This window comes from Homarus americanus, unplaced genomic scaffold (assembly GCF_018991925.1).
Source record: "Homarus americanus isolate GMGI-L3 unplaced genomic scaffold, GMGI_Hamer_2.0 scaffold48354, whole genome shotgun sequence".
In the NCBI taxonomy this organism is placed as follows: domain Eukaryota; kingdom Metazoa; phylum Arthropoda; class Malacostraca; order Decapoda; family Nephropidae; genus Homarus; species Homarus americanus.
Genome location: NW_024723833.1, coordinates 1 through 26,977, shown reverse-complemented (window position 1 = coordinate 26,977; position 26,977 = coordinate 1). Strand labels below are relative to the sequence as shown.

Here is a 26,977-nt window from a genome sequence, read left to right as displayed (position 1 = left end):
CTACAAGGTTTACGAGTTACTCTGGTAAAGTAGGAAACACCTACAAGGCTTATGAGTTACTCTGGTAAAGTAGGAAACACCTACAGTGGGGTATGCTATAACGAATCTAATTGGTTCTAGAACCTCGTTCGTTATAGCATTCGTTCGTTATAGGATTAATCCGTTCCAGGCCCCCAAATACAACAACTTAACACTGAAAAATTTCTGTGGAAATTGTAAAAAATACAGTACTTTATCTTACCTTAGTGTTGTTCAGCATGCAGGACAGGAGGCAGTGGAGGAGGGGGGGAGGAGAGAATTACGGAGAAGAGGTGGAAGGAGAGGAGTCATCCTTCCTAGCCCTCTTTGGTGACTGTCTTACAGGCACTTTGTCTGTTTATTTATAATTTCTTAAATAGTTTCAAGGTTATTAGCTTTCTCACTCGCTTTTGATGATTCATTGTTACAATTGTACGCTTGTATAACAAAATAGTTATAAAAATGACACGAATTTCCACATCAAAAGACGAAATTTCAACAAGTTCAGTGGTGCACTGACTACACAATGAACCAATATGGCGCCTGACGCTCTTGCTGGGAGCCGCAGTACAACAATATTCATGCGCCAGACGAAATAGTCCCGTATTCATCCGCGTTCGTTGTAGGAGTTGCGTTCGTTATAGCATTCTCAATTTTATAGGTAAAACCGTTCGTTATAGGAATATTCGTAGTAGGATCCGTTCTTTATAGCATACCCCACTGTACAAGGTTTACGAGTTACTCTGGTAAAGTAGGAAACACCTACAAGGTTTACGAGTTACTCTGGTAAAGTAGGAAACACCTACAAGGTTTGAGTTACTCTGGTAAAGTAGGAAACACCTACAAGGTTTACGAGTTACTCTGGTAAAGTAGGAAACACCTACAAGATTTACGAGTTACTCTGGTAAAGTAGGAAACACCTACAAGATTTACGAGTTACTCTGGTAAAGTAGGAAACACCTACACCATTGAATCTTCAAGTTTGAGACATAAACATGGGTTGATAGACCTACTGTGTGAATAACCTTTTGCTTCTGGCCACTGATATAAGAAATACAGTACTGTAATATTTTTGTTTGCCCAACAGTAGCAGAGTAAGAAAAATTTTAATCTGTTCAAAATTTTGTGTGTTGAAGATGGAAAATTTGATAATTAATTTGTTTTTGCTTTTATTTATTGTATTTCAGCAGGTTGTGAGAACTCGCAAAACACAAGTTTTTGCTAAACTTTTTTGTATTTCTTGGTAACCTTTCACTGACATTTTGTGCAACTTTTATGGCCTGGCTTATGCATTAATTCTGCAGTTTACCAATGGTGCGTTGATCAGATCCTTCCACGCTCCCTTGTGTGTGTGTGGGTGGGTGATATAGAGAGAGGGAGAGAGTTGTACATTGGGATGGGACCAGTTAAAGCAACATGTACAGTAGTACCCCGATTTACGCGGTCAATTGAACCCACAGGGTACCGCGTTAAGTGAAATCCGCGTAAATGGAACAACAGAACATATGGGATTAATTCCAATAGAGACTGGCCCGACCCCCAAACTCTACTTTTTCCGATACAATACCTATGTTCCAGTAAAAATAACATCTTAATTTTATGATGGTACATGCACACAATTAATACTTAAGAGAAATAGAGAAATACAGTCGCCAAGTTAATGTCCATTCAAATAATGGACTCAACTCCCTCCCCCTCTTCTCACACTACACTCGCTGGCTCTTCCCTCTCTGAGAAATTTTGGGGGGAAAACCACTAATTTTAATAAATAATACCTCAAACTAAAGTTAGGATAATATAATTGACATTGCTGGATTCCTTCCATCATCGCCACATATAACACCATCCATCACCACTTCATATAACACTATGCATCATTACTACATATAACACCATCCATCATGTAATGAGACAAAATCTCACATGAAGAGGTAAGTTAGGAGTTTATAGTAGTAGAGTATTATAGCGAGAGGAAATGGTAGCGTGTCTCGAGGGTGTGATGTCAACACTGTATATTAACACAGGCACAGTACAAGTGTAGTATATAAAACACCAATGCGTGTTACAGCTTTATTTTACTAGGGGGGATTAATGGGGGGGTTCGTACACAATTTATGATAGACTATGGTATTCTCGTATAACCTAACCTCACAATTAGAATGGGCACTTCACTAAGTCGATCGTTGGGGAGGTTCGGGATCACTGCACTTCTACAGTCTACACAGCCAGCACTTACTGTTACACGTGGAGTTGACAGCACTCTGTCGATGGACCCGGCTGAGACTTCGTTACACTTAGTGGCGGGCTTCTCTCGAGCGGGACTGGGGACGTGGTAGCTGGCCCTTCTTGGTTACAAGACACACTCTCTGAGGGAGGGCTCGGACGTCCTATATATTGGAAGACCAGCCGTCAGGTTGAGCTGATCGGGGGGGGGGGTCTCCTTACATTTGCCCTCGCTAATGTAGGGTCAGGTCTGGACTTTTTCAGAGACTATAAGTTGTATCTTCTGGAAAAGTCATCAGGTGGGGCCGTGTGACATGAGAGGCCCTGGTTGATTTGTGGCCTCTTGACTTGAGCTCGAGGGTTACATTTGACCTGGCTAATGTGAGGTCAGGTCTGGACTCTCTCTGCGATGTAGGTTATTGTATATTGGGAGAGAGTCGGCTGGTGCCTTCTTACATGTTTGTTGTGGTGCCGTGTCACATGGGAGGGGAGCCTGGCTGATTTATAACCCTTGGTCAACCGTGAGAGTTACCCTACACTTGACCCCCCTAATGTCGGGTCAAGTCTGGCCTTCCTCTGCGGTGTAGGATATTGTGTATATTGGGAGAGAGTCGGCTGGTGCCTTCTTACATGTTTGTTGGCCGTGTGACATGGGAAGGGGAGCGAGTTGATTTGTAACACCCTTGAGCACCCGCGGGGGATACCCTTACACTTGACCCCCCTAATGTCGGGTCAAGTCTGGCCTTCCTTGCGATGTAAGCTGTGGTCTGACAACCCATCACTACAGACATGACACCCAGCATCACAATTAAGAATGGTTGGAACATTATTATTTTATTGTCTCATCATCACTACATATAACATCATCCATCATCACTACATATAACATCATCCATCATCACTACATATATCATCCATCATCACTACATATAACATCATCCATCATCACCACATATAACATCATCCATCATCACTACAGATCGGCAAAGTAGTTTCCGAGATTCTCGTGGGGACACACACAAACAAACACACAGACATATTTCTTTGTTATATATATATATATATATATATATATATATATATATATATATATATATATATATATATATATATATATATATATATATATATATATATATATATATATATATATATATATATATACATACACCTAAACCCCGACTTACGACGGGGTTAGGGACCCAAATCCAGGTCGTAAGTCCGATATGGTCGTAAGTCCGATATAGATAAAAATAAAAAAAATAAAAAAATAAAAAATTTTCAAAAAAAAAAAAATTCAAAATTTTTTTTCAATTTTTTTTTAAAAATCTACAATGAAATACAGTACACTAAACGTAAAAAATAATGAGGAATGGATACAGTACAGTAAAAGTAATAAATAATGAGGAATGGATACAGTGTGACTGAGCACTTACCTTAAATGTAGTCAGCTGAATGCACACGGGGCCCCCATAATTTTCTATTTACAGGATACATGGAGACTATATTAATTGGAAGAAGCAGAAGAGGAGACAGGGCTGGGTGGGTCATCAATGTCGCTTCCTTCAGACAGGTTTATGTGCTGTGGTAACTTGCTGGTTGAAGGTATTGGATCATCTTGAGGGAGTGAAGAGGCAGCACTGGTGGGGCGTGAGGAGCCAGTACTGGGGGACTTCTTGAAATAGGTGTCCAATTTAGACTGCACAGTTTGCTTTTTCTTTTCATTATAAATTTCTCTGTAGCAAGCAAGTGAATCTTGGATCATTCTGTCAACTTTGGCATAACGCTCATAATTTTGATCCATGTCATCAAACATTTGCATTGCTTTATTAATTGTAGCAAATGCCTCTGCCATATGTTTCACTGAAAACTTTTTGGGGGGTGCAGGCTCTTCTTCTACATTTTGTCTCTCTTCTTCCTCTGCAACTTTCTGTGCATCTAGTTCAATAAGATCCTCGTTACTGAGCTCTTCTGCTACACTTTCAACCAACTGTCCAACATCTTCAGTATCAATTTCTAACTCCAGCTGTTTACCTAACTCCACTATCTTGTTACTAATATCCAAAATAACTTCATTTTCATTAAATCCTTTGAAAGTGTGCACATATCTTTTCAGGATGTTCTTCCATATTCCATTCATGCAATGTTTTGTAACCTGATCCCATGCTGTACTAATGTTCTTTATACATGACAAAATGTTGTACTCCTTCCAAAACTGTCTGAGCGTTTTCTCACCTTCAGTAGCAGCAACAGCCTGAGCGAAGGTCGTGCGTAAATAATACGCTTTAAAGGCAGAAATAGCACCTTGATCCATGGGTTGGATGATAGAGGTAGTGTTAGGTGGAATGTACACTACCTTAACATCAGGGTGCATGTCGTCCAGGTGTGGTGGGTGTCCCGGAGCATTATCCAAAATCAGTAAAATCTTGAATGGAATCCTTTGTTGCAGACAATACTCCTTGGCTCGTGGAATGAAACAAGTCATGAACCAATCCTCAAATAGTACTAGGGTCATCCAGGCTTTCTTGTTACTGCGATAAAACACTGGCAGTGTGTGCTTGCTGACATGTTTAAAAGCCCTGGGGTTCTCTGAATGATAGATCATGAAGGGCTTTAGCTTGAAACCAGCAACATTCCCCCCCAACAGAAGTGTAATTCTGTCCTTGAATGCCTTGAATCCGGGCATTTTTTTTGCCTCTTTGTGGATGTATGTCCGGTCAGGCATGCGTTTCCACAATAATCCAGTCTCATCCACATTGAATATTTGCTCTGGCAAATAATTCCCTTCCACAATCACATCATCTAACTCCTCCTTAAAAGCTTCGGCAGCACCAACATCGGCACTAGCTGCCTCTCCACTCACCTTAACACTGTGTAGACTGTAGCGTTTTTTAAATCTATCAAACCACCCTTGACTTCCTGTAAAGGTTTGATCACATTCATCTCCTGCCTGCTCCTTCAGGCTTTGGAACAGGCTTCTTGCTTTAGCCTGTATGGTTAGAACACTTAAGGGTACACGCTTCTGCATCTGGTCTTCTATCCATATCACCAATAATTTTTCCATATCGTGGATAGGACCTTGTCTTTTCTTTGATATTATAGTTCCCTTTATAGGTGTTGTTCCTTTCACTACTTCACGAATACGTTCCTTGTCCTTCAGAATAGTGGATATAGTCGAGTGTGAGAAACCTAGGTCGCGTGAGATCGTTGCTACTGTTTTTCCATTCTCATACTGTGTTATTATCTTCAGTTTCATCTCAAAAGTAATTGCCTGTCTCCTTTTCCTTGGAGTACCACCAGCACTCTCACTTTTACGCTTTCCAGTCATTATAAAGTCAATTAAATACAATAATAACGAAAGTTCACAGCGCGATCAGTATAGGATACGATAGCCAAACACAAACAAAGCGCTCCACTGAGTGAGTGTACCCACGAGGCGACCCAAGCCACCCCTCCCTCTCGCCCGGGACGGAAACGTTTCGGTATAGAAAATGCGCGCGTCATTTGAAAAAATTTTTGGTCACGACGGTCGCAGTCGTATGTCCCGTATGGACGTACGGTCAAAGCAGGTCGTAAGTACCAATGTATAATGAGTTTTAGATTTACGATTTATATGTTTTGCATCTCTTAAAATTTCCAGCCTCTTAAGAATAGCAATTTTCATTACCATTTTCGTGAGTCAATGGAGAGTGGGCAGCGCACATTGTCGTGGTCTTTTGTTATCCGCCGTGTTTATTTTTTACGGCAGTTAGTTTGAATGAGTGAGAGCAAGCAGTGCAGTGACCTTGGATTATATAACCCACTGTGCTTACGCTTTACGAGATTCTTGTTTAACTATTGATGTCTCTTGTGTATTAGCAATTCTTGTGTATTAACGATTAGTGTGGGGCATACTGTAAATGTCTGGAGCGGTTCTGGTGACAATGATGGCTATAGAGAAGGTCAACAAGGAAAGCCCCAAGCCAAATATAACTGCCGTAAGGGGGTCAAAGAGAGGAAATACACCTTTTAAATGATACGAAAGATGCCTTTGATGATCAAAAGTGGTGCTTATACCTGTGAAATCATGCGTAGGTTCAACTGCCCCAAATCAACCATAAATTCCCTTAAGAAGAACAAGGAGGCCTTAACTGCTTCTGTGAATGTATTCTCAAGATTTTCTAGAAGCAGGACGTTCTCCAATACTTCACAACGAAACCTACTGTTAGTTATCACAGAACATTACCTTCACAAGTGGGTGGAAAGAAGAAACCGTGAGCAAGGCGACCTGTCTGGGCCACAGATAAGGCATCAGGCCTGTGTTTATTATGCTGCAGTTACACAGAAGAAACGCATTAACTCTCCACCACAGTTCAATGCTTCTGTTGCTTGGTTGGCTGCCTTTAAGAAGTGTTTCCCCACTACCATGGGGAGAGTGCATCGGCTGATGACGTAGCAGCAGAAAAATGTCTCCCTGTCTTTCAAGCTCTGTGAAAGAGGGTGGTTATTGCCTAGACCAAATCTTCAATTGTGATGAAACTGGCATTTTCTGGAACCGATCACCTAAGACTATCTTCATTGCCAAGGATGAAAAACAGGCAAAGGGTGTAAAGACTTCAAAAGACAGGATTACAGTTTTATTCACAGTTAATGGTAGTGGAGATTTTTTGATGATACCCCAGGTTGTTAACCGTGCTGCCCGTCCTAGAGCCTACCGGAATGCCCATATGTCACAGTTCAATGTTTATTGGACGTCTAATAAGAAAGCTTGGGCTACAACGTCTTTATGCACCGATTGGTCTGACTAGCACTTTGTTCCTGACGCCCAACAGTACTGCCGGAGGAAGAACATTGTCTTCAAAGTGATCCTGGTGGTGGATAATGCTCCTGGACGCCACCCTAGTTATCCTTCCTCCTAACACCACATCGTTTCTGCAGCCACTTGACCACGAATTCATCAGTAATGTTAAACTGTGCTACTTTCAGTCACTCTATAAAGACTTTCCTCAGTAGACAGACTCATTAGTCGAGTTACAACAAATCGAGGCAAAACTCTCTGACAGTGACCAGGCTCTACCAGGAGGAGGAGGAGGCGATGGTAGATGACCCGACTCCTAGCACCCCACCACCCCGCAATCGTGAAGTGTTATCAGTTTGTGAATTTTGGAAGAAATATAATATTAAAAATGCAGTGGACAGAATTGTTGAGGCATGGCGTAAGATTAATATTGCAACAGTCGCATGTAAGCCTTTGTTCGCTAACTCCGAGGTAAGTGGGGCAGAGCAGACTGAAGCAAGCGGGGAGAGGCAGTCTGTGGCGGCAACACTATTGGACACGGTCGAGGCAGCGCGATCATTCTCAGCACCGGGATTTTCAAATGTTCAAGTTAAAGATTTGCAAGAAATCATTTGTCAACATCAGCATAAACTGACAATTGAAGAAATGTTGGAGGATGAAGAAGAAGAGCAGCGAGCAACACAAGAGGATAACGTTAAGCCTGGTGAACCTACAACACGCCGGCTGACTGAGTTGCTCACAACCATTGAACGTTTCGGTGAACAGCTTGAAGAATATGATACCAGGCCTCATGCTCAGAACCATATCTGCCTTGTCATTAATAAAATAGGAATATAAGGCCATGTACGTGTACCATGTTAATGCTCGTCAGCAGGCCCTTATTACTGTACAGGGTATTTGGTACCTGCGCAAGGCCCAGCCTGTTAATGCCTTGGCAAACATCACTTTAGGAGATGATGATGGCATCACCGATGATGATATTGAAGTGTTGGGTGACTTACTGGTGGAAGAGCTGCCTCAAGACTTTGAGGGATTTGATACTGAGGTGTAGAGGAGGGAGCAGGGAGGAAGCAGTAACCAGTCCTCCCTGCCTCAGAACCCATCAACCAGCCCCGTCAAGCATTTTACTGACTCCATCAAGGTAAGTTATTTTACAGTATGAGTGTATATAAATATTGTTATCAACAGTATGTCCAATATAATATGTATGAATACATTACTGTAATGTCATTTTCTTGGTGGGTTGTAGGTCATTATGGAGGGGTTTGGGTGACACTGCAGAACTGATTAGGCTTATTTATATGTACTGTATTTCAACGTTACTCATTTTGCAATTTTAAATTTCGCCAAGCTAAAACTGGTACCAATTACTGTAGTTGTGAAGCTTGAGAATCTACTGTACTGTACAGTTACACTGTGTTCATCACTTAAAGTGGACTGCAAAATGAATTTTATTACTACAGGTACTGTAATTAACTCTAAGGAAAAAGGTCATTTCATGCTGTTTACCAAATTTTGAATTACTGTACTCTAATTGGTTACCAGGAATTTAATCATGGCACTTTTCAGGTGAAGATGCACTGCGAGTACAGAAGACTGTGATGAGAAGAGCCCATGAGGGTTATGAAGCTCGATTGCTGACTCAAAATGGAAGTCCTCTTACCAAACCCAAAAAAGTGTATTGTTATGTCACACCAAAACAGCTCATCATCAAAGAATTCCTTTTGCGGCTCATACCAAAGAGAGTTTGTACATTTCGCTTGTGTCCTTCCACAAAGTTTCACTTCACCGGTACCAATAATCAAAGTGGGCTTCCAACAATGAGTATTGATGATGGTTGTCAACCTCTTGTATTTCTTGCTGGTAAAGATAGAAATGTAATTGCTGCAACATTCACCCAGTTTATGTTAAAAAATATTGGTGGTTCCGAAACCTTTAAAGACAAACAGGATCACTTCTACCATGAGGTGCGAAAGTTTCACAGCAAGCGTATGCATGACAGAATTCAGATCACTGTAGCAAGAGAACGACTTTTAGAAACTTCAATGAAAGCTACCAAAAACTTTACTGTGGCAGATTGGTGTAAAAACTTCGAAATAACTTTCCAGGGGGAAGAAGGATTAGACTGGGGGGGAGTGAGACGTGAATGGTTTGAACTAATATGTGCCCAATTATTTGATAACAATAATGGACTCTTTGCCAGTTTACATGAAGGAAGACAAGCTTTAGTGCATCCTGATCCATACAGACCACCTCAGATGAAGCTCAAACATTACGAGTTTGCTGGAAGAGTTGTAGGAAAGTGTTTATATGAATCTGCTCTTGGCAGTGGCTATAGGCAAACAGTGAGAGCAAGGTTTACACGTTCTTTTCTGGCACAGCTGATTGGTCTCCGAGTACATTATAAGGTTAGTGTTTTTCTCGTGTTATGATAAATATTGCAAGTAATCGTGTCATCTTATTAATATTTCATAATACATTGGTGCTTATTTCTTTACAAATTTTATTCACACATCTATCAGTAATTCTTAAACATTGTAAAGGTAGAGTACAAAGCAACATTTAGACAAGTGCAATACAGTACTTTCTCAGATAACTTACTAAGAAAAAAATTTGACCTGAAATTTAATTACCAAGACTTGAGAAATAAAACTTTCTCGCACACAGCACTTTGCTCAGGATGACCCAGAGTTACATAGCGGGAAAATCAGACACCTCCTGGACTATGGCGTGGATAAACTAGAAGATGAACTCTCCTTCACAGATGAGGTTCTACTTCCTTCTGGACAAGTTAAAGTATGTTTATCATTATGACTGTGTTATAGTCATGTGAAACCTCATCAATATAATTTGTGTAATTATTTTCTTTTTCTCAGATTGCCTCAAATGTACTGTCTGTACTGCCTCTTCATTAAAACCTAAACTGTTTGTCCTAGTTACCCTTGTGGAAAAATCCATAAATTTAGGCTTTTTCAGTTTACCTACACAAAATCTAGTTTTTGCTTATCATACCTCCTTAATTCCATAAAATAAAACCATTGGAGCTAACAGAATTTTTAGTGAAATGAACTTTATAATTAAGTTAGAAAGATAAGGTTGCACTTTACTTCAGGAGCAATTTTGAATCACTTCTAATATGATGTAAGTTCATTACTGTATAGGGACACTTAATTCTGATCGATTGTACAGGATGATTGAAAATAATGTTAAACCTGTTGGCAAAAGAGATAGGGAAAAGAACTTTCTTTCCCAGTAGAAAAAAAATCTTTATGGAAGGTGTTTGACAATCTGATCCTAGAACTTTTATAGTAACTTCTCCATGTTATGAGAACCACCTGACTGAAACATAGTTATCCAATTAAGAAGGATTGTTAATGAAATACATTTTTCTAATTGGAACCTGAAGCTAGGTTGGCATTTGGCCAGCTGGAACTCAATTTGATCAGCTGTCATCAGCTCTGTGGTATGTTGACATAACATGACCATTGGGTGCTGAATAGGGCAGTCTCAACTGTGTCTTGTCACCCATACTTGAGTCTGGTGATCCTGGAGATAGAGAAGGATGATCAGTTTAGCCAAAAAGCATAACAGGCTGCCCAAAGGACTCAAAGATCTCATAGCAAGTCATTCTGTGTTATGAGACCCAGCTGGCTTCAAGCTGTGCCAGAAAAAAAAAAAGGAGTTTTAGGACCAGTCCTCTTATTTTTTTTACTGTACTTGTTAAATACAAAAAAGTTTATAATATTTCATTGCAGGTAGTAGAATTAGAACCAGGGGGAATGAACCGTATAGTGACTAACAACAATAAACTGCAGTACTTGGATGCCCTAGCTCAGTATCGTCTCTCTGTGAGGGTAAGGCACGAAGTGGATGCTTTCTTGGCCGGACTCAATGAAATCATCCCAGACAACCTACTTTGTATCTTCGATGAAAATGAATTAGAGGTAAGGCAACTTCCTGAACTATATAAGCATACTTCTTACAGCACTCCAGATATGAGGAGCTCCAAACCATACTCTGCCAAGTGCCAAAATAGAAAATGGAGGAATGTGTGACATACAGTACTGTACTCTTTTCAGAGGATTCTCACCCACATTTGCATGTTCCTAATTGGCTCTCTTGACATACCCAATACCCAGGGGACAGAGGAAAGGTCGGGGAATGCAGTACAATACAATACAATACAGTACATAACACAGTAGCTGTATATGGCTCCAAGTAGGTTATGGTCTAGACTCTAGAGAAATAGCTCTATTAAAGGTTGGTACAACCTGGTTTCGGTAGAGATGGGTTTGTGACATTGCTATTTCTTTCTTATGGATGGTATATGGGGGCCTCATTAATAGCACTCATAATGTTGCTGCATAAATGATAAATGAACTAAAAAACATTGTAAATTAAACAAAATTAAGTGATACTGGACATAAGATAATGCAATAAATTATGTACTCCTCAGTGTATTTGGTCGTTTACTTGCATAAGATTAACCACCATCTGTCATCACTCCTAACACAATCCTATTCCTCTTACATGGAAGCTGTGGAAAAGAGTGAGAGGAACTACTGCCAGGGGTATGGGCTAGGTTGTAGCTCATCATTCTTGGAACTTGATTTCAGGGTGGTTCCTGAAAAGTTTTAATTATTCATGAAATAATAAAAGTGCTACAATCTTTTTTTTCTTTTTGCATTTGTAAGTTGGTATGAGGGGCTCCCCCCCCCCCTGCATTGTAAGGGTTACTCGAGCCAAAATTTGAAAGCCGCGAAAACCACGTTTAAAGTTTTTCCAACTTCTAACAGGCATAGCTTTGTTGTTTTTTGAGATACAGCATTAATTTTTATGCATTTTGAAGCTAAAGGACTGCACTTGCTAGTGGTAGATAGTGCATTGTGAAGTAATTTACTGGGTTGTTACAATGTTGGCTTGAAGCAACAAAACTCCCACCTGTTTATGGCTCTTTTTTTTTTTACTTTAATTGATATCAGAGTGTAGATCCCGCCACAACAAAAGAGAACTGAGGGAGAGGAAGAGAGGGATTCCATGCTTATTGGCTGGAGGGGCTGTGACGTTGATAGCAGACGCTCACTGTCATTGGCCGAGACAAGGGTGGAGGCTGCGGGCTGGCCGCTGTGATTAGCCGCCCGCTGCTCTCACTTTTTCACTGACGAGACAAGAGCGCCTGACGACACGAAAGCCAAGCCCATACTTCCCTGTTGGCCACAGATCGATGTTGCACCCTATTTTCAAAGAGCTTTCAACCTTATTTACAGTGTAGTAAGGAGATATTATCCACTACCATTGTATAGAGCTAGGCTGAAAATAGTGCTTTCCAACAAAAAACAGGTTTTGCCTGGGGTGTTCCGAGTTACCCTTTACATTGCGGGGGGCTTCGTATAACCATGAAGTGTTTGTATCTGACATTAAATTTTTTTGAAAATCATAAATCTCCTCCAAATTGAATTTTTTTTCTCCAAAAACTATGATTTTTCATAAAATTATCAAGATTATTTTTTCAAAGAATAATGGTTCAAAATGATACTAATTGCATGCCAAAAGTATAAATTTTAATATATACCATATTTTATGGCATATAAAATGAATGGGCATATAAGACACACACTCCATTTCACTTGGAAATATTTAGGAAAATTTTTTTGTGTATTTTCCTCCTGCAGCCATAGTTTTGTTAAAATAACATACATCATACAGGCAGTCCCCAACTTACAACAGGGACCCTGGACCCTGATCATAAGTCTATTTGTTTATAGGTCAGAATGGTGTTAATTTCATAGTTAAGTTTAGGTTAACGTACAACATTGCCCATACAAAACAACAATAAAATCCCATGCATAACAAATAATGTAATACTGTAAATAAAATGATGTTAAACAATGTAGAATAATGAAAATTACATAAAAAAGGGGCATATTAATTACAGTAGAACCTCGATAAATCGAACTAATTGGGGCAGATCCCAGTCTGAAAAATGCGAAAGTCCGAAAAAAGTGAATATATGAAGGGCAGGGGAGGAGTTGGTGATAACACTGCTTATCTGAACTGTTTAAAGAAAATCAGTTGTTGTTATGTTATTACTGCACTTCAACAACTAAGGTCTTTAAGTGTATAACAAGGTTATTAAAAGAATATTACTTCAACAATAAATAAATATTAAACGGAACTCTCTGGGTTGAAAATCAGACATGTAAATCTGGTTGTCAACAACTCTGTTGTTACCGAGGTGATTGTTATTTACTGTAAAGTGTTATACAGTATGTAAGCAACCACAGAAATTGACTTATGAATAAAGAGAAAACTGTATGATGTACTGTACTATAAATATAAAAATAAGAACAAATAAGTGTTGGAGTTTATTGTATGTGGGAGATGAGTGTTTATCTGGGAGCAGCTGGCAGAGGGGAGGGGGATAGCATGAGTGGGTGGCTCCCTCCTCCTCTCTACCACAAGATTCCTTTAACACTTCTTTATGCATTTCCACCAAAATTCTCATATAATGAGCAAACAGCTGATTGGCTTACCACAATTTCTGTCTTCAACACTTAATAAATTAGTAAAGTACAGTTGTGTACAGTGACCCCTCGTTTAACGAACGCCTCGGTTAACGAACTGCCTTCCATAAGGATCTTCAATTCGGTTAACATGTTTTCGCTTGCACTGACCAGGCAACCAGCTTTAGTGTCAGTCCGCCAATACATTAATCGGTTCTAGGGCTTAAATTCCTTACTATTTTAGTAAATATCAAGAAGTTTATACTTTTCAATAATTTTAAAAGTTTAATATTCAATTTTTTAGTCATTTTAACAATTATTGAACATAATTGAAGGTAAAGTGACTAGTTTAATGCGTGGCATCCAGCCTCTTAACACAGCAAACAGGCGTTAGTCTCTCTCTGTTTTCACTGGAGGTAACATCTTGCTTGAGACTCTCTTCAACTAAACGCTTTTTTTCTGTGTTTCCAAGCAAATTATTGGTCATTTTGAAATATATTTTACATATTGACAATATATAATGCGGTGCAGTGTTGATTTAAAGAAAATAATCTTGAATTACACCAAGAGAGCTAAAATTTTATGGGTGAAATGGCGCCGTGGGGTGACTTCTCTTCCACCCTAATGCCTTCTCTTCTTCCTTCTCCTCCACCCCCATTCTAAATCCCATCATCATCATCATCATCATCATCATCATCATCATCATCCAGGAGCCTTCTACATACACACTTCAAAGTAAGTGAACCTTTCTACCATTTTTGTTGAATTTAGGACATTTTCGGTGAGCTGGAACCAATTACCCAAAAACCCATTGAAACAATGGTTTCGGTTAACGAACTTTTCGGTTAACGAACGACCTTCTGGAACGGATTAAGTTCGTTAACCGAGGGGTCACTGTATTTATCATCACTAATGCAATGTATTTATCACCACTTAATAAATACTATCGTAGTGTATTTATCATCACTTAAGTAATATTGTAGTGCAAAGTATTATGTATCTGCATATACCCTGTTTTGTTCAGTAATCATTTGTCTAAGTGTACAAGTAGCCAAACTGAGTCACCATATAACACTCAAAGGTAGTAAATAACATTTTTAAGAAGGTATCTTCTTATCAAATACTATACAGTGTGTTATAGTGACCCCTGTTGTAAGCTGGTCTACTGAAAGCTGTCACATGAATGCATCTTGAGTAAATAACCTTCTGTTACAGCTTATCCTTTTATTTTCAAGTTATATTACAAATTACATACAGTCATCCCTTGGTTATTGTGCACTTGGTTATCGCGCACTTGGTTATCGCGCACTTGGTTATCGCGCACTTGGTTATCGCGATTTTCGTTATCACGCTTCCATCAAAATCTGCACACCTGCCATTATAGCGCATTTTTCAGGCCGAGAATTTGGATATCATGCATTTGCCTCCAGGTGTAATGTTAACCCCTTGGTTCACCGACAGTACATCTATTGAAGATAAAATCTTTAACCTACATATTGACAATAACACATTTGCTCTAATCAGACATATCTAGTTGCCTCAACAATTGCAACCCCAGTTGCAATTGGGGTTGCAATTTCAAATTCTGTGTCATTAATAAGGAATAACGAAGTCTCTGGTGCACTCTAAGATTGAGAGAAAACGGAGGACTCAGGTGTCCTAAAGCGAGAGAAAACTGACTCCTATGACGGGGCACTCAAATAAAGAAAGCATAGCTACATGTTTTGTGGACTACCCACTGTACAGTATTGAGCCTACCCTTTTCATCACTTTGTAATAAACCTCGTCATGCCTGTGTGTTTCTGACAATTACCATAACATTATATCTTTAGTGGGTCTGAATGAAAGCGGTTGTTCAAACACAAGCACTCATACATTCCACTCAGACTGACAGACTTGACAAGTTTTACCAACCATAAAGACAGTTGAAGCTTTAAACATCACTCACAATGGATCTTGAATATTCCAACTGTAATGAGACATATCTAAGTTGCCTCAACAATTGCAACCCCAGTTGCAATATCAAATTCTGTGTCATTACTAAGGAATAACGAAGTCTCAGTTGCACTCTAAGATTGAGAGAAAACGGAGGACTCGGGCATCCTGAAGTGAGAGAAAACGGATTCCTATGATGGGGGACCAAATAAAAAAAGCATAGCTACATGTTTTGTGGACTACAGTATTGAGCATACCCTTTTCATCACTTTGTAATAAACCCAGCCATGCCTATGTGTGTTTCTGATATTTACCATAACATTATATATACAGGGTGAGCATAAAGTCTTTCTCTGATTACAAACATTTATTACACAAAACATGTGCTAGGTACAAAATTGCAGTTTTTTGCAGCTTAAAATATGCATGAAAAAAATCTATGAATTCGTCTACACAATGCTACAACATTCATGTTTCTATCTAGAATGGTCTTCGAGATATTTTTCATATCAGGGAAGGACTTTATGCTCACCCTGTATATATTTAGTGGGTCTAAATGGTCGTAAAATAGGAAAGTTGGGTTTGGGTCTTGGGTGCCTGGAACCAATTAGAATAAATCCCATAGGTTCTGTACTTTCGTTATCGCATTTTTCGTTATCACACACATGTGGCCCCAATTAGGCGTGATAACCAAGGGATGACTACAGTATTGTATTTTTCTCGATTACTGAAGATGTTATATTAATCTTGATGAACCATAAACCAAAAGAGGCCAAGAAGAATATAATAATGAATCAATAAATAAATAAACCCTGACGAATGAGGCAACACCTGATCAGCCCCAGCCTGCTTACACACTCAAGTGTCTTAGTTCTCAGTAGGCCTATGGCAAATCTGATTAGACCACTGTACAGTATTCAGTAAGTGTTGTTCATTTAATAAGATTTTTTTATTTAATCTTCCCCATTTCTTAATTTTGTATTTCTGGTGACCAGAGCATCTCAGAATCCGAAAAAAGTGAATTCCGATATATTGAAGTCGAATTTATTGAGGTCTACTGTACAAATTTTTGCAATCAATATATTGGGATCCCTATCATAAGTGCGGGTGATCATAAGCCACATTAGTGTACAGTATTGAAATAATTTCTTCACAACTTTTGTTTCGTTTACAAAACAATATATGAGGCTGCTGGTTTGGTGCATCTGCCACATAGTTTATAGCCAAGGCATTGACTAGAACTGCCTCCATACACATTCACTTTTCACACACCCATGCTCTTCATTTTCTTGTTTTATATTATATATTCTTTGTTTCTAAGCCACATCGTTTGTAGAGGGTAGAATAATTGTTAAAGAAGTCCGTTTTTCTGAGAGTTGCACCAGGATTCATCTGGTTAACATGCCAGTCAGCTGTGGCCTGTGAGAGATGGTATTGCATGTTGGCATTGTTACATATAATGAAACTATAAAAGTTGTGAAAAAATCATTTCAATATTCTGTGACGAAATAAATAAAATAAAATGATAAAACAAGAAATAAAGAGCATGGGTATGTGTTCTTTGTGGGAGGTTATCATAAGTGTGGAAGCCGTGGGCAGTTTGTCAATAGTGCATCTGGTAACTGCTGGTTAGGCCTATTTCAGTTTAAATACAGTGACCCCTCGGTTAACGAACTCAATCCGTTCCAGAAGGTCGTTCGTAAACCGAAAAGTTCGTTAACCGAAACCATTGTTTCAATGGGTTTTTGGGTAATTGGTTCCAGCTCACCGAAAATTTCCTAAATTCAACAAAAATGGTAGAAAAGTTCACTTACTTTGAGGTGTGTATGTAGAAGGCTCCTGGATGATGATGATGGGAATTAGAATGGGGGTGGAGGAGAAGGAAGAAGAGAAGGCATTGGGGTGGAAGAGAAGTCACCCCATGGCACCATTTCACCCATAAAATTTTAGTTCTCTTGGTGTATTTCAAGATTATTTTCTTTAAATCAACACTGCACTGCATTATATATTGTCAATATGTAAAATATATTTCAAAATGACCAATAATTTGCTTGGAAACACAGAAAAAAAGCGTTTAGTTGAAGAGAGTCTCAAGCAAGATGTTACCTCCACTGAAAACAGAGAGAGACTAACGCCTGTCTGGTGTGTTAACAGGCTGGATGGCACGCCAGAAACTAGTTTCTTTACCTTCAATTATGTTCAATAATTGTTAAAATGACTAAAAAGTTAATATTAAACTTTTAAAATTATTGAATAGTATAAACTTCTTGATATTTACTAAAATAGTAAGGAATTTAAGCCCTTATACCGATTACTGTATTGGCGGACTGATACTAAATCTGGTTGCCCGGTCAGTGCAAGCGAAAACATGTTGAGGTCGGTTCGTAAGAAATTCGTTAACCGAATTTTTGTTCGTTAACCGAATTGAAGATCCTTATGGAAGGCAGTTCGTTAACCGAAATTTCGTTAACCGAGGCGTTCGTTAAACGAGGGGTCACTGTATGCACCAGGTAACGATCTCCACTGTAAGCTTACTTTAAACTCTTTGCCATGATTGCTAAGTTGATTTCAGCAGAGAATATTTCAGAAAAATAATGAAGGCATAAAAAAAACACAAATTATACAAGATAATGCACACACTGCATTGCAGCTCAGCTCAGCTGGGATGTGCTGCCTCTGCTGACTGACCCTAAGCATTTGGGTTGTGTGCCTCTGCCAACTGACCCATAGCAACTGTTGCTAAGGGTCAGTCTGCAGAGGCACACAACCCAAACCCCTTCCCTGCTCACCCCTGTTCAGTACATGTGGCAGCTGAGGCCGAAAGAAGTGCGAGTGGAAGTATCTCCCCCAGCCATACTCTCCTACACACACTGCGGGTTTTTTCTAAGCCAAGTGCATGAAGTTGATTGTGCATAAGTTAAATGCGCTTAAGATGCGACATGTATATGGGTGTGTAAGTATGTATGTATGCATGTATGTATTTTAGTATGTATGTATGTACCACACGAGAAGGTGTCAGTACTTTCGAGTAAGCCCGACTGCATACCAAGGTAGAGAAGCGCCAACGCCAGAAAGACGCTGCCGCAGCCACTCCTGCACTAAATGTAGCCCCCCACACGTACAACATCTGTAGATGACCCTGCTGGTCCTGTATCAGCCTCTTGAGTCACCTCAAAGCTCACCAACGAAGGTGACATCAAAGTTGGATCATCGTCATACTCAATTACAAGTGACACCAAAGTAATAGTAGTAGTAGTGTGTGTGTGTGCGCGCGCGCACCCGCGAATCCCTCAAATCCGGAAATCTCCAATAACCGGAATTGAAATTTGCTCGGAAAGTCATTCCCACCGTCAGAATTTTCCCCAAATTAACAGCTTTGGGAAAAAAATTTCTGAGGTTGATTTTCTGAGGTTGAAAATCAAGAGAATTTTCTGAAAATGTCTTGGATAAAGATGAAAGTTAGTTACTGGCCTGATGGACTGTCAGGTCACCTTTCTTGGGTGGGGGATTAGTGGATCTCTTGACCTGAAGATGTCTTGAATAAGCATGAAAGCTAAAGTATTTTTAGGGAGATTATGATAAGTATAAGTATAAATGAGCAAAGTTGTATCCCTTCAACATTATATTACATAACATTTTAAAATATGGAGTGAGAAAGCAGAAAGGTGTTGGAGATTAAAGAGATGGAGTGGTAACATGCACCAGTGTAGCCAGGTGATAAGCTCCTCAATAGCTGATCTTTTAATGTGCCTTCATGCAGTCACACAACAAGACACACACACACACACACACACACACACACACACACTCTCTCTCTCACACTCACTCACACACACACTTCTTTTTCTTCTTTTTTTTGTATTAATCTACTTTTGGAAAAAAAAACAAGTTAAGAAGTGGTGTAAGTCTAGTAAACCAGAGTCAGATACATTTAGGAGCTAGTACTTGCCAACAGTGCATCACAAAGACGTGACCGACTGCCCATGCAAGAGGATAAGGTAAAGACAAGTATTGCCAAAGCCTGTAGGGACATGTGAAGAAATTACATACCCTACATAGTATACTAATGGCAGTGGTTATCGATATGTGATTGCATTACCAGTTTACTCATGCAAAATGAAAGTGCTAAGTGGCATACGGTGTGTTGCAGCACAAATTAGTACTGTACCCGATATGACCATATCAAATTATGATATTTTTTACTTTTGCTCTTAGACACGGGCTATACTGTACTTGGATTTAGATGAAGATAAAGGGGAGCTAATTTTTTTTACTCGTGTACGGTTAAGTACACACTACACTATATTTATTCTAGCAATTGCTGTATGTGCCACTAAAGCTTCCATTGAATTGTGATATCATTCAAGCTTTAGACAAAGATTTGGATTCTGTAAAAGTGTTGTTTCAGCAACAGAAAAGTGTGTTGTTTCTGTTATGATTAGACCAGTTGATGTGGAGGAAGAGAATCAAACATTTCAGTAGTGTTTCTTCCTCTGCAGGTGTAATAAAGAACAAAAGTCTCATTACCAATATTTTTTTCAGTGAAGAGCATGTTAAGTTTCCAGGTTTGTGAAAGCTTTATTTTATCTTTTATAGCTGTTAATGTGTGGGATTGAAGAGTACAGCATTGCTGACTTCAAAGCTAATCACGTAGTCAATGGCTCATCACCAGAGTTCCGAAGAGTACTTTATTGGTTCTGGACTGCGGTCTCAAATTTTACAGGTATGTATGTGTGTGTGTATGTGTGTTTTTTTTACCTTTGTTTTAATCATGGCTGATTATGCTCACTGAGTAGCTCACAGTAGCTTTAAAGGTGGATTATCAACTCTTTCAAGAACTATGTTCAAAGAAGCAAGGGGTGGAAAACCTTCAGTTGCACTTAATTCCATTGGCATGGATTTTTTGTGATTGAAGGAGGGGATGACTCCTGAGAACTTTAGAAATGTGCCTCTGAACATAATCATAGCAAAATACACCTATTACATAATTTTAAAAGGCATAATTTATTTTTTCTTGCTTTATTATCTGAAGTCTTCTGGTGAAGTAAATCCTCAAGTTCACATTATGATGTGTTTCCTTAAACTAAAGTAACTTGCTAGGATTACCCTATTATATATGACTTGACAGGCTGACCCTTTAACCCCTAGGCACAGGACTATGGTAGGAATACCCCCACATGGGTATTTCCAGAAAATTTAAAAAACAAATCAAAATTAGTGTTAATCATACATGTACAGTGGAGTTGCAGGCGGATCCAGGAATATCAAAGAGGGAGGTCCAAGAAGTTTCAGGTGGGGGAACATGGCAAGCAAAGCGAGCCCACCGGTTGGGGGGGGGGGGGTTGTTGGGGATGCTGTAAGCCCCCCTCCCCCAGAAAAGTTTTAAAATCTGACCAATATCATGGGCATTTTGAAGCCATATGCATTTGATATTAGGAGATAATCTGAGGTCAATAGTAATTACTTTTTGCTATTGTTTTGGACTGGTGGTCCTAGATTGTGTCAAACCTTAGTTCATCACCCCGGTAACAGTAAAAAATAACAAGGTCACCAATGAAATTAATAAATGAAGGGAATAAGCAATACACTAGAGTAAATTAAAGTACAAATTTATTTAACAAAAGAAATAAAGCATGTGACAAGTAAACAAACAAATCAAAAGACTAGTTGACAAGTATTAACTGATTTGGGAATATTCACCATTCAGCAGACAAACGAGTTACGTTAATCATAATTACAGTGACAGGTGAGCAAACAATAACGAGGGTTGGGGTACATCAACCAATACAAAACAAAGAAGATTAGATAATGTCACCGTTCTTCTACAGTATAATAATGTTACAAAATTTCAAGCCTAGTACACAATATTATATCCTACACACAATATTATATCCTACCCAATATTATATCCTATACACAAAAAATATTCTACCCTATTTTTCCTCCACTTTCCTTGACTCACACACTCAACAATATAATGTATACTTAAGTTAAGGTCTTTCTTATGTGTTGAACTCCTCCCACCGTTTCCACCTTCCTCAGCCACGTTAAACCTGCTTCTCCTCTGTCCAGTATACTGTACTATGGTCACCACATCGCTTTTTGGCAGGAATCTACAACCAATCTGTCATCAGGTTTCCAGTGGCACCATGAAACGTCACCTCTGATATTTCAGCCGGTTTCACACTTTCCATGCCCACGTGGTCTAGCTATGGTTTGTTGTGGTTGTTGCGGTAATTTCTAATTGCTGGTATCTACTCCCGGGATTCAACGTCACGTCACATCACACTATACAAAAATGCCTGCGTACAATACTGCATTAAAGGAAAATAATTGGAATTTTCTGATGAAAAGGAGGGGGTCTGGACCCCCAGGACTCCCCCTGCATCCACCTTTGGTTAGGTACCAGAAGACATCGCAAATTATGGTTTAATTGGTTTAAGTAGAGATACTATAATTAGATAAGACTCGAGGCCAAAAAATACACATACCTTATATTGCGGCCTATAAGTCAGCTTTTGAAGCTGATTTTTTTTTTCTTCAAAACTCGGGATCATCTTATACAACCAGTATAAAATGTCAACCTCTAAGCATGGCTCTGCCACTAGCATATGACTTTAACTTTACTGTAGCAAAAGGTCTCAGTGATTCGGTACTGGGTTGCAACTTAATTTCGAGCTCTCACAAACAAGTTTTATCTAACTGTCGCATTTCTCCAGAAGGGTAACTTTTACTGAACTCAGCCTATGGTCAGTGTTGACTCTAGTTATGTTATGGGAGCCCCCCTACACATAACAATGCCTTTCAAAACATTAAAATATTCATTTATTGAAACTCATTTACATGCACACACTGTCCTAAGGGCAAAGCTGTACTGTACATATAATCAAAATATTGTACAAAATGATTACTAAAATTTTTGTCTAGTATAGCACTTCTATGATATTTTATAAGCAAAAAAAAAAGCAAAACAAAATCAATCTAAAGGACAAAAATAAACAATTAAATACTTCAATAGACCTTTGGCGCTAACTGACAAACATGTCACTGTCACCTCCCCTCCCCCCCCCACCCAGGGTTTGGTGGTTATACAATAGGCTTTAAGTTTTTATCTTATATAATATCTCAGACTAAAGTTAGGAGAATATAATTTGCATTGCTGGAATCCTTGCAAGACAGTGAATAATTTGAATATAAACATCATATATTTTGCACAAGAGATAAAATTTTTAGTACATTACAGTATATATTTGTCTATAATCCTCCCTCGTTTATAGGTCAACCTTGATTTTTTGACCAAGAAATCGTTAATTTATGATATTCCTTGTACAGTTAAAATTTCACTTAACGCGTCAATTGAACCCAGAGGGTCCCTGCTATGAACTGCTAAGTGAACAACAGAACATATGGGATTAATTCCAATAGAAACCGGCCCGACCCCCAAACTCCACTTTTTGAAGGCACATACCTATAAAAATAACATCTTAATTTTATGATGGTGCATGCACACAATTAATACTTAAGAGAAATAGAGAAAATACAGTCGCTAAGCACGTCCATTCAAATAATGGACTCAACTCCCTCCCCCTCTCACACTACACAGCCGGCTAACAGATGGTCGGTCGGTCCCTCCCTCCCCCCCACCCCCACCCCCCACCAACCGCCCCAAGGAGATGTGTGGGATAACCTCAAACTAAAGTTAGGAAAATATAATTGACATGGCTGGATTCCTTGTAAGACCAGGAATATTTTGAATATAAATGTCATATATTTTGGACAAAAGATAACAGTTACCTAGAGAAAAATTTTTATCTAAAAATTGTAAGTTTAAAGCAAAATATATGATGTTTATATTCAAAATGATCACCAAATTATAAGAATTCCAGCAATGTAAATTATATTCTGACCGGGTAAATTGTATGAATTTTATGAGCTAAAACAAATATCTTCAGTTAATAAAAAAAAAATAATCTTCACAACACTGTCAATCAAAGTACCCCACCTTGCCTCCCCCCCTCTTCCAACCGCGCAGTCAGTCCCAACCCTCCCCCCCACCCACCACCAATCCTCCCTTCCAGAGTTTTTAACATTTAGTATTAAATAATACCTCAGATTAAAGTTAGGATAATATAATTGACATTGCTGGATTCCTTGTAAGACCAGGAATATTTTGAATATAAATGTCATATATTTTGCACAAAAGATACCATAGTTACCTAGAGAAAAAATTTTATCTAAAAATTGTAAGTTTAAAGCAAAATCTATGATGTTTATATTCAAAATGATCACCAAATTATAAGAATTCCAGCAATGTAAATTATATTCTGACCGGGTAATTTGTATGAATTTTATGAGCTAAAACAAATATCTTCAGTTAATAAAAAAATAATCTTCACGATACTATCTGTCAATCAGTACCCACCTTGCCTCCTCTTTCCAACGCGCAGTCAGTCCCAACCCTCCCCCACCCCCCTACCTCCCCTTCCAGAGTTTTTAACATTTAGTATTAAATAATACCTCAGATTAAAGTTAGGATAATATAATTGACATTGCTGGATTCCTTGTAAGACCAGGAATATTTTGAATATAAATGTCATATACTTTGCACAAAAGATACCATAGTTACCTAGAGAAAATTTTTATCTAAAATTGTAAGTTTAAAGCAAATCTATGATGTTTATATTCAAAATGATCACCATTATAAGAATTCCAGCAATGTAAATTATATTCTGTCCTGGTAATTTGTATGAATTTTATGAGCTAAAACAGGCAGTCAGGCAGGGTGGCGGGTGGGGCAAATCTAAAAATAGCGTCTTCGGACACTCAGGCGTATATGTGGAAAAAATCAGCGTTAAGTGAAAGTTCAGCTTTGGCAAGGCACGCATATATCACAGCGTTAAATGAAACGCGTTAAGCGGGGTAAAACTGTATATAGGTCGACCCAAGTTTTGAGGGTAATAGAACAACAAAACCTTCAGTAAAACACTCTCGTCCTAAACTGAGGCTCGCAATGCCTGAAACACAGAGTGCGAGGCAAATTGTTTACCATTTTCTTATTACGACACTTTACACTGAAGCAGCGGGTAGTTTCAACAAAAATATTGTATATTTCCATTCAAGTATTTATTCAAGTCAATTAGGAGGGAATATTATTGTAATACAACAGTTTTTTAACTGAAAACCATTCGAAAAGCGATTACGGTAACATCTTTTGAATGAAAGAAAGCGAAAGTCATTTAAGGGCAATTTAGGGGAATTTTAGGAGTGTTTATGACTTTATGCATTTTTTGGCTTTACTTTGTACGGTATGTACTTTTCTGTGAGCTGGAACATATTACCCAATATTCATTGAAATAATTTATTAGTTAACGAATGACTCTGTGGAACGAATTGTGTTAGATAACAGAGGACCAACTGTGTGTTTATATATATATATATATATATATATATATATATATATATATATATATATATATATATATATATATATATATATATATATATATATATATATATAAATATATATATATATATATATATATATATATATATATATATATATATATATATATATATATATATATATATATATATATATATATATATATATATATATATATATATATATATATATATATATAAATATATATATATATATATATATATATATATATATATATATATATATATATATATATATATATATATATATATATATATATATATATATATATATATATATATATATATATATATATATATATATATATATATATATATATATATATATATATATATAAATATATATATATATATATATATATATATATATATATATATATATATATATATATATATATATATATATATATATATATATATATATATATATATATATATATATATATATATATATATATATATATATAAATATATACAGTATTATCTCGCTTAACGCGCTTTCATTTAGCACGCCGATATACGCGTGCCTTGCCAAAGCTCAACTTCACTCAACGCCGCATTTTTCATCATATAACGCGTGAGTGTCCGCTCGAGAGCTATTTTTTAGATTCGCACTACCCCCACCCCACCCTGCCTGACCAAGCCTCGTTTTAGCTCATAAAATCATACAAATTACCTAGCCAGAATAGGGCAATTTACATTGCTGAATTCTTATAATTTGGTGACTACTAATATAAACAACATATATATTTTGCATTAAACATACAATTTGTAGATAAAAATTGTTCTCTAGGTAATTATGTTATCTTTTGTCCAAAATATATGACATTTATATTCAAAATATTCCTGGTCTTGCCAAGGAATCCAGCAATGTCAATTATGTTATCCTAACTTTAGTTTGAGGTATTATTTATTAAAATTTAGTGGTTATCCCACACATCTCCTTGGGACGCACAGGGGGTGGGGAGGGAGGGACCGACCGACCGACCATCTGTTACCAGTGAAGAATTATTTTTTTATTAACTGAAGATATTTGTTTTAGCTCATAAAATTCATACAAATTACCCGTCAGAATATAATTTACATTGCTGAATTTTATAATTTGGTGATCATTTTGGAATATAAAACAACATATATTTTGTGATATTAAAACATACAATTTTAGATAAAAATTGTTCTCTAGGTAATTATGTTATCTTTTTATCCAAAATATATGACATTTATATTCAAAATATTCGGTCTACAAAGGAATCCAGCAATGTCAATTATATTATCCTAACTTAATCTGGAGGTATTATTTAATACTAAATGTTAAAACTCTTGAATGGAGGATTGGTGGGGTAGGGTTAAATCGACCACGCGGTTGGAAGAGGGGAAGGCAAGGTGGGTAATTTTGATTGACAGATAATAGTGTTGAAGAATATTTTTTTTTATTAACTGAAGATATTTGTTTTAGCTCATAAAATTCATACAAATTATCCGGCCAGAATATAATTTACATTGCTGAATTCTATACACTTGTTGATCATTTTGAATATAAACAACATATATTTTGTATTAAAACATACAATTTTTAGATAAAAATTGTTCTCTAGGTAATTATGTTATCTTTTGTCCAAAATATATGACATTTATATTCAAAAATATTCCTGGTCTTACAAGGAATCCAGCAATGTCAATTATATTATCCTAACTTTATTTGAGGAATTATTTATTACTATACCCTGGTTCCAAAAATTTCTCAGAGGGAAGAGCCAGTGAGTGTAGTGTGAGAAGAGGGGAGGGAGTTGGAGTCCATTATTTGAATGGACATTAACTTGGCTTAATGTATTTCTCTATTTCTCTTAAGTATTAATTGTGTGTATGTACCATCATAAAATTAAGATGTTATTTTTACTAAATATAGTTATTTGTCAGTCAAAAGTGGAGTTTGGGTCGGGCTGGGTTCTATTGGAATTAATCCCATATGTTCTGTTATTCACTTAATCGCTGTTTTCACTCTTAACGCTGACCCTCTCGTTCACCTCTTGACCGCTAAGGGGTGCACTGTATATATATA

The 26,977-nt window shown here is 37.7% G+C and overlaps 1 protein-coding gene across 1 annotated transcript in view; it reads left to right on the top strand.

Moving 5' to 3' along the window:
* The window catches only part of LOC121863710 (apoptosis-resistant E3 ubiquitin protein ligase 1-like), a gene marked incomplete at both ends in the record, with an annotated part of 80,509 nt that extends 60,330 nt beyond the window's left edge, over window positions 1-20,179 (top strand). The window contains 4 exon segments of the mRNA XM_042362445.1: window positions 8,588-9,426; window positions 9,686-9,814; window positions 10,774-10,962; window positions 20,053-20,179. Coding sequence (XP_042218379.1) covers window positions 8,588-9,426; window positions 9,686-9,814; window positions 10,774-10,962; window positions 20,053-20,179 — 1,284 coding nt within the window.
* Window positions 20,180-26,977: the final 6,798 nt, after the last annotated feature.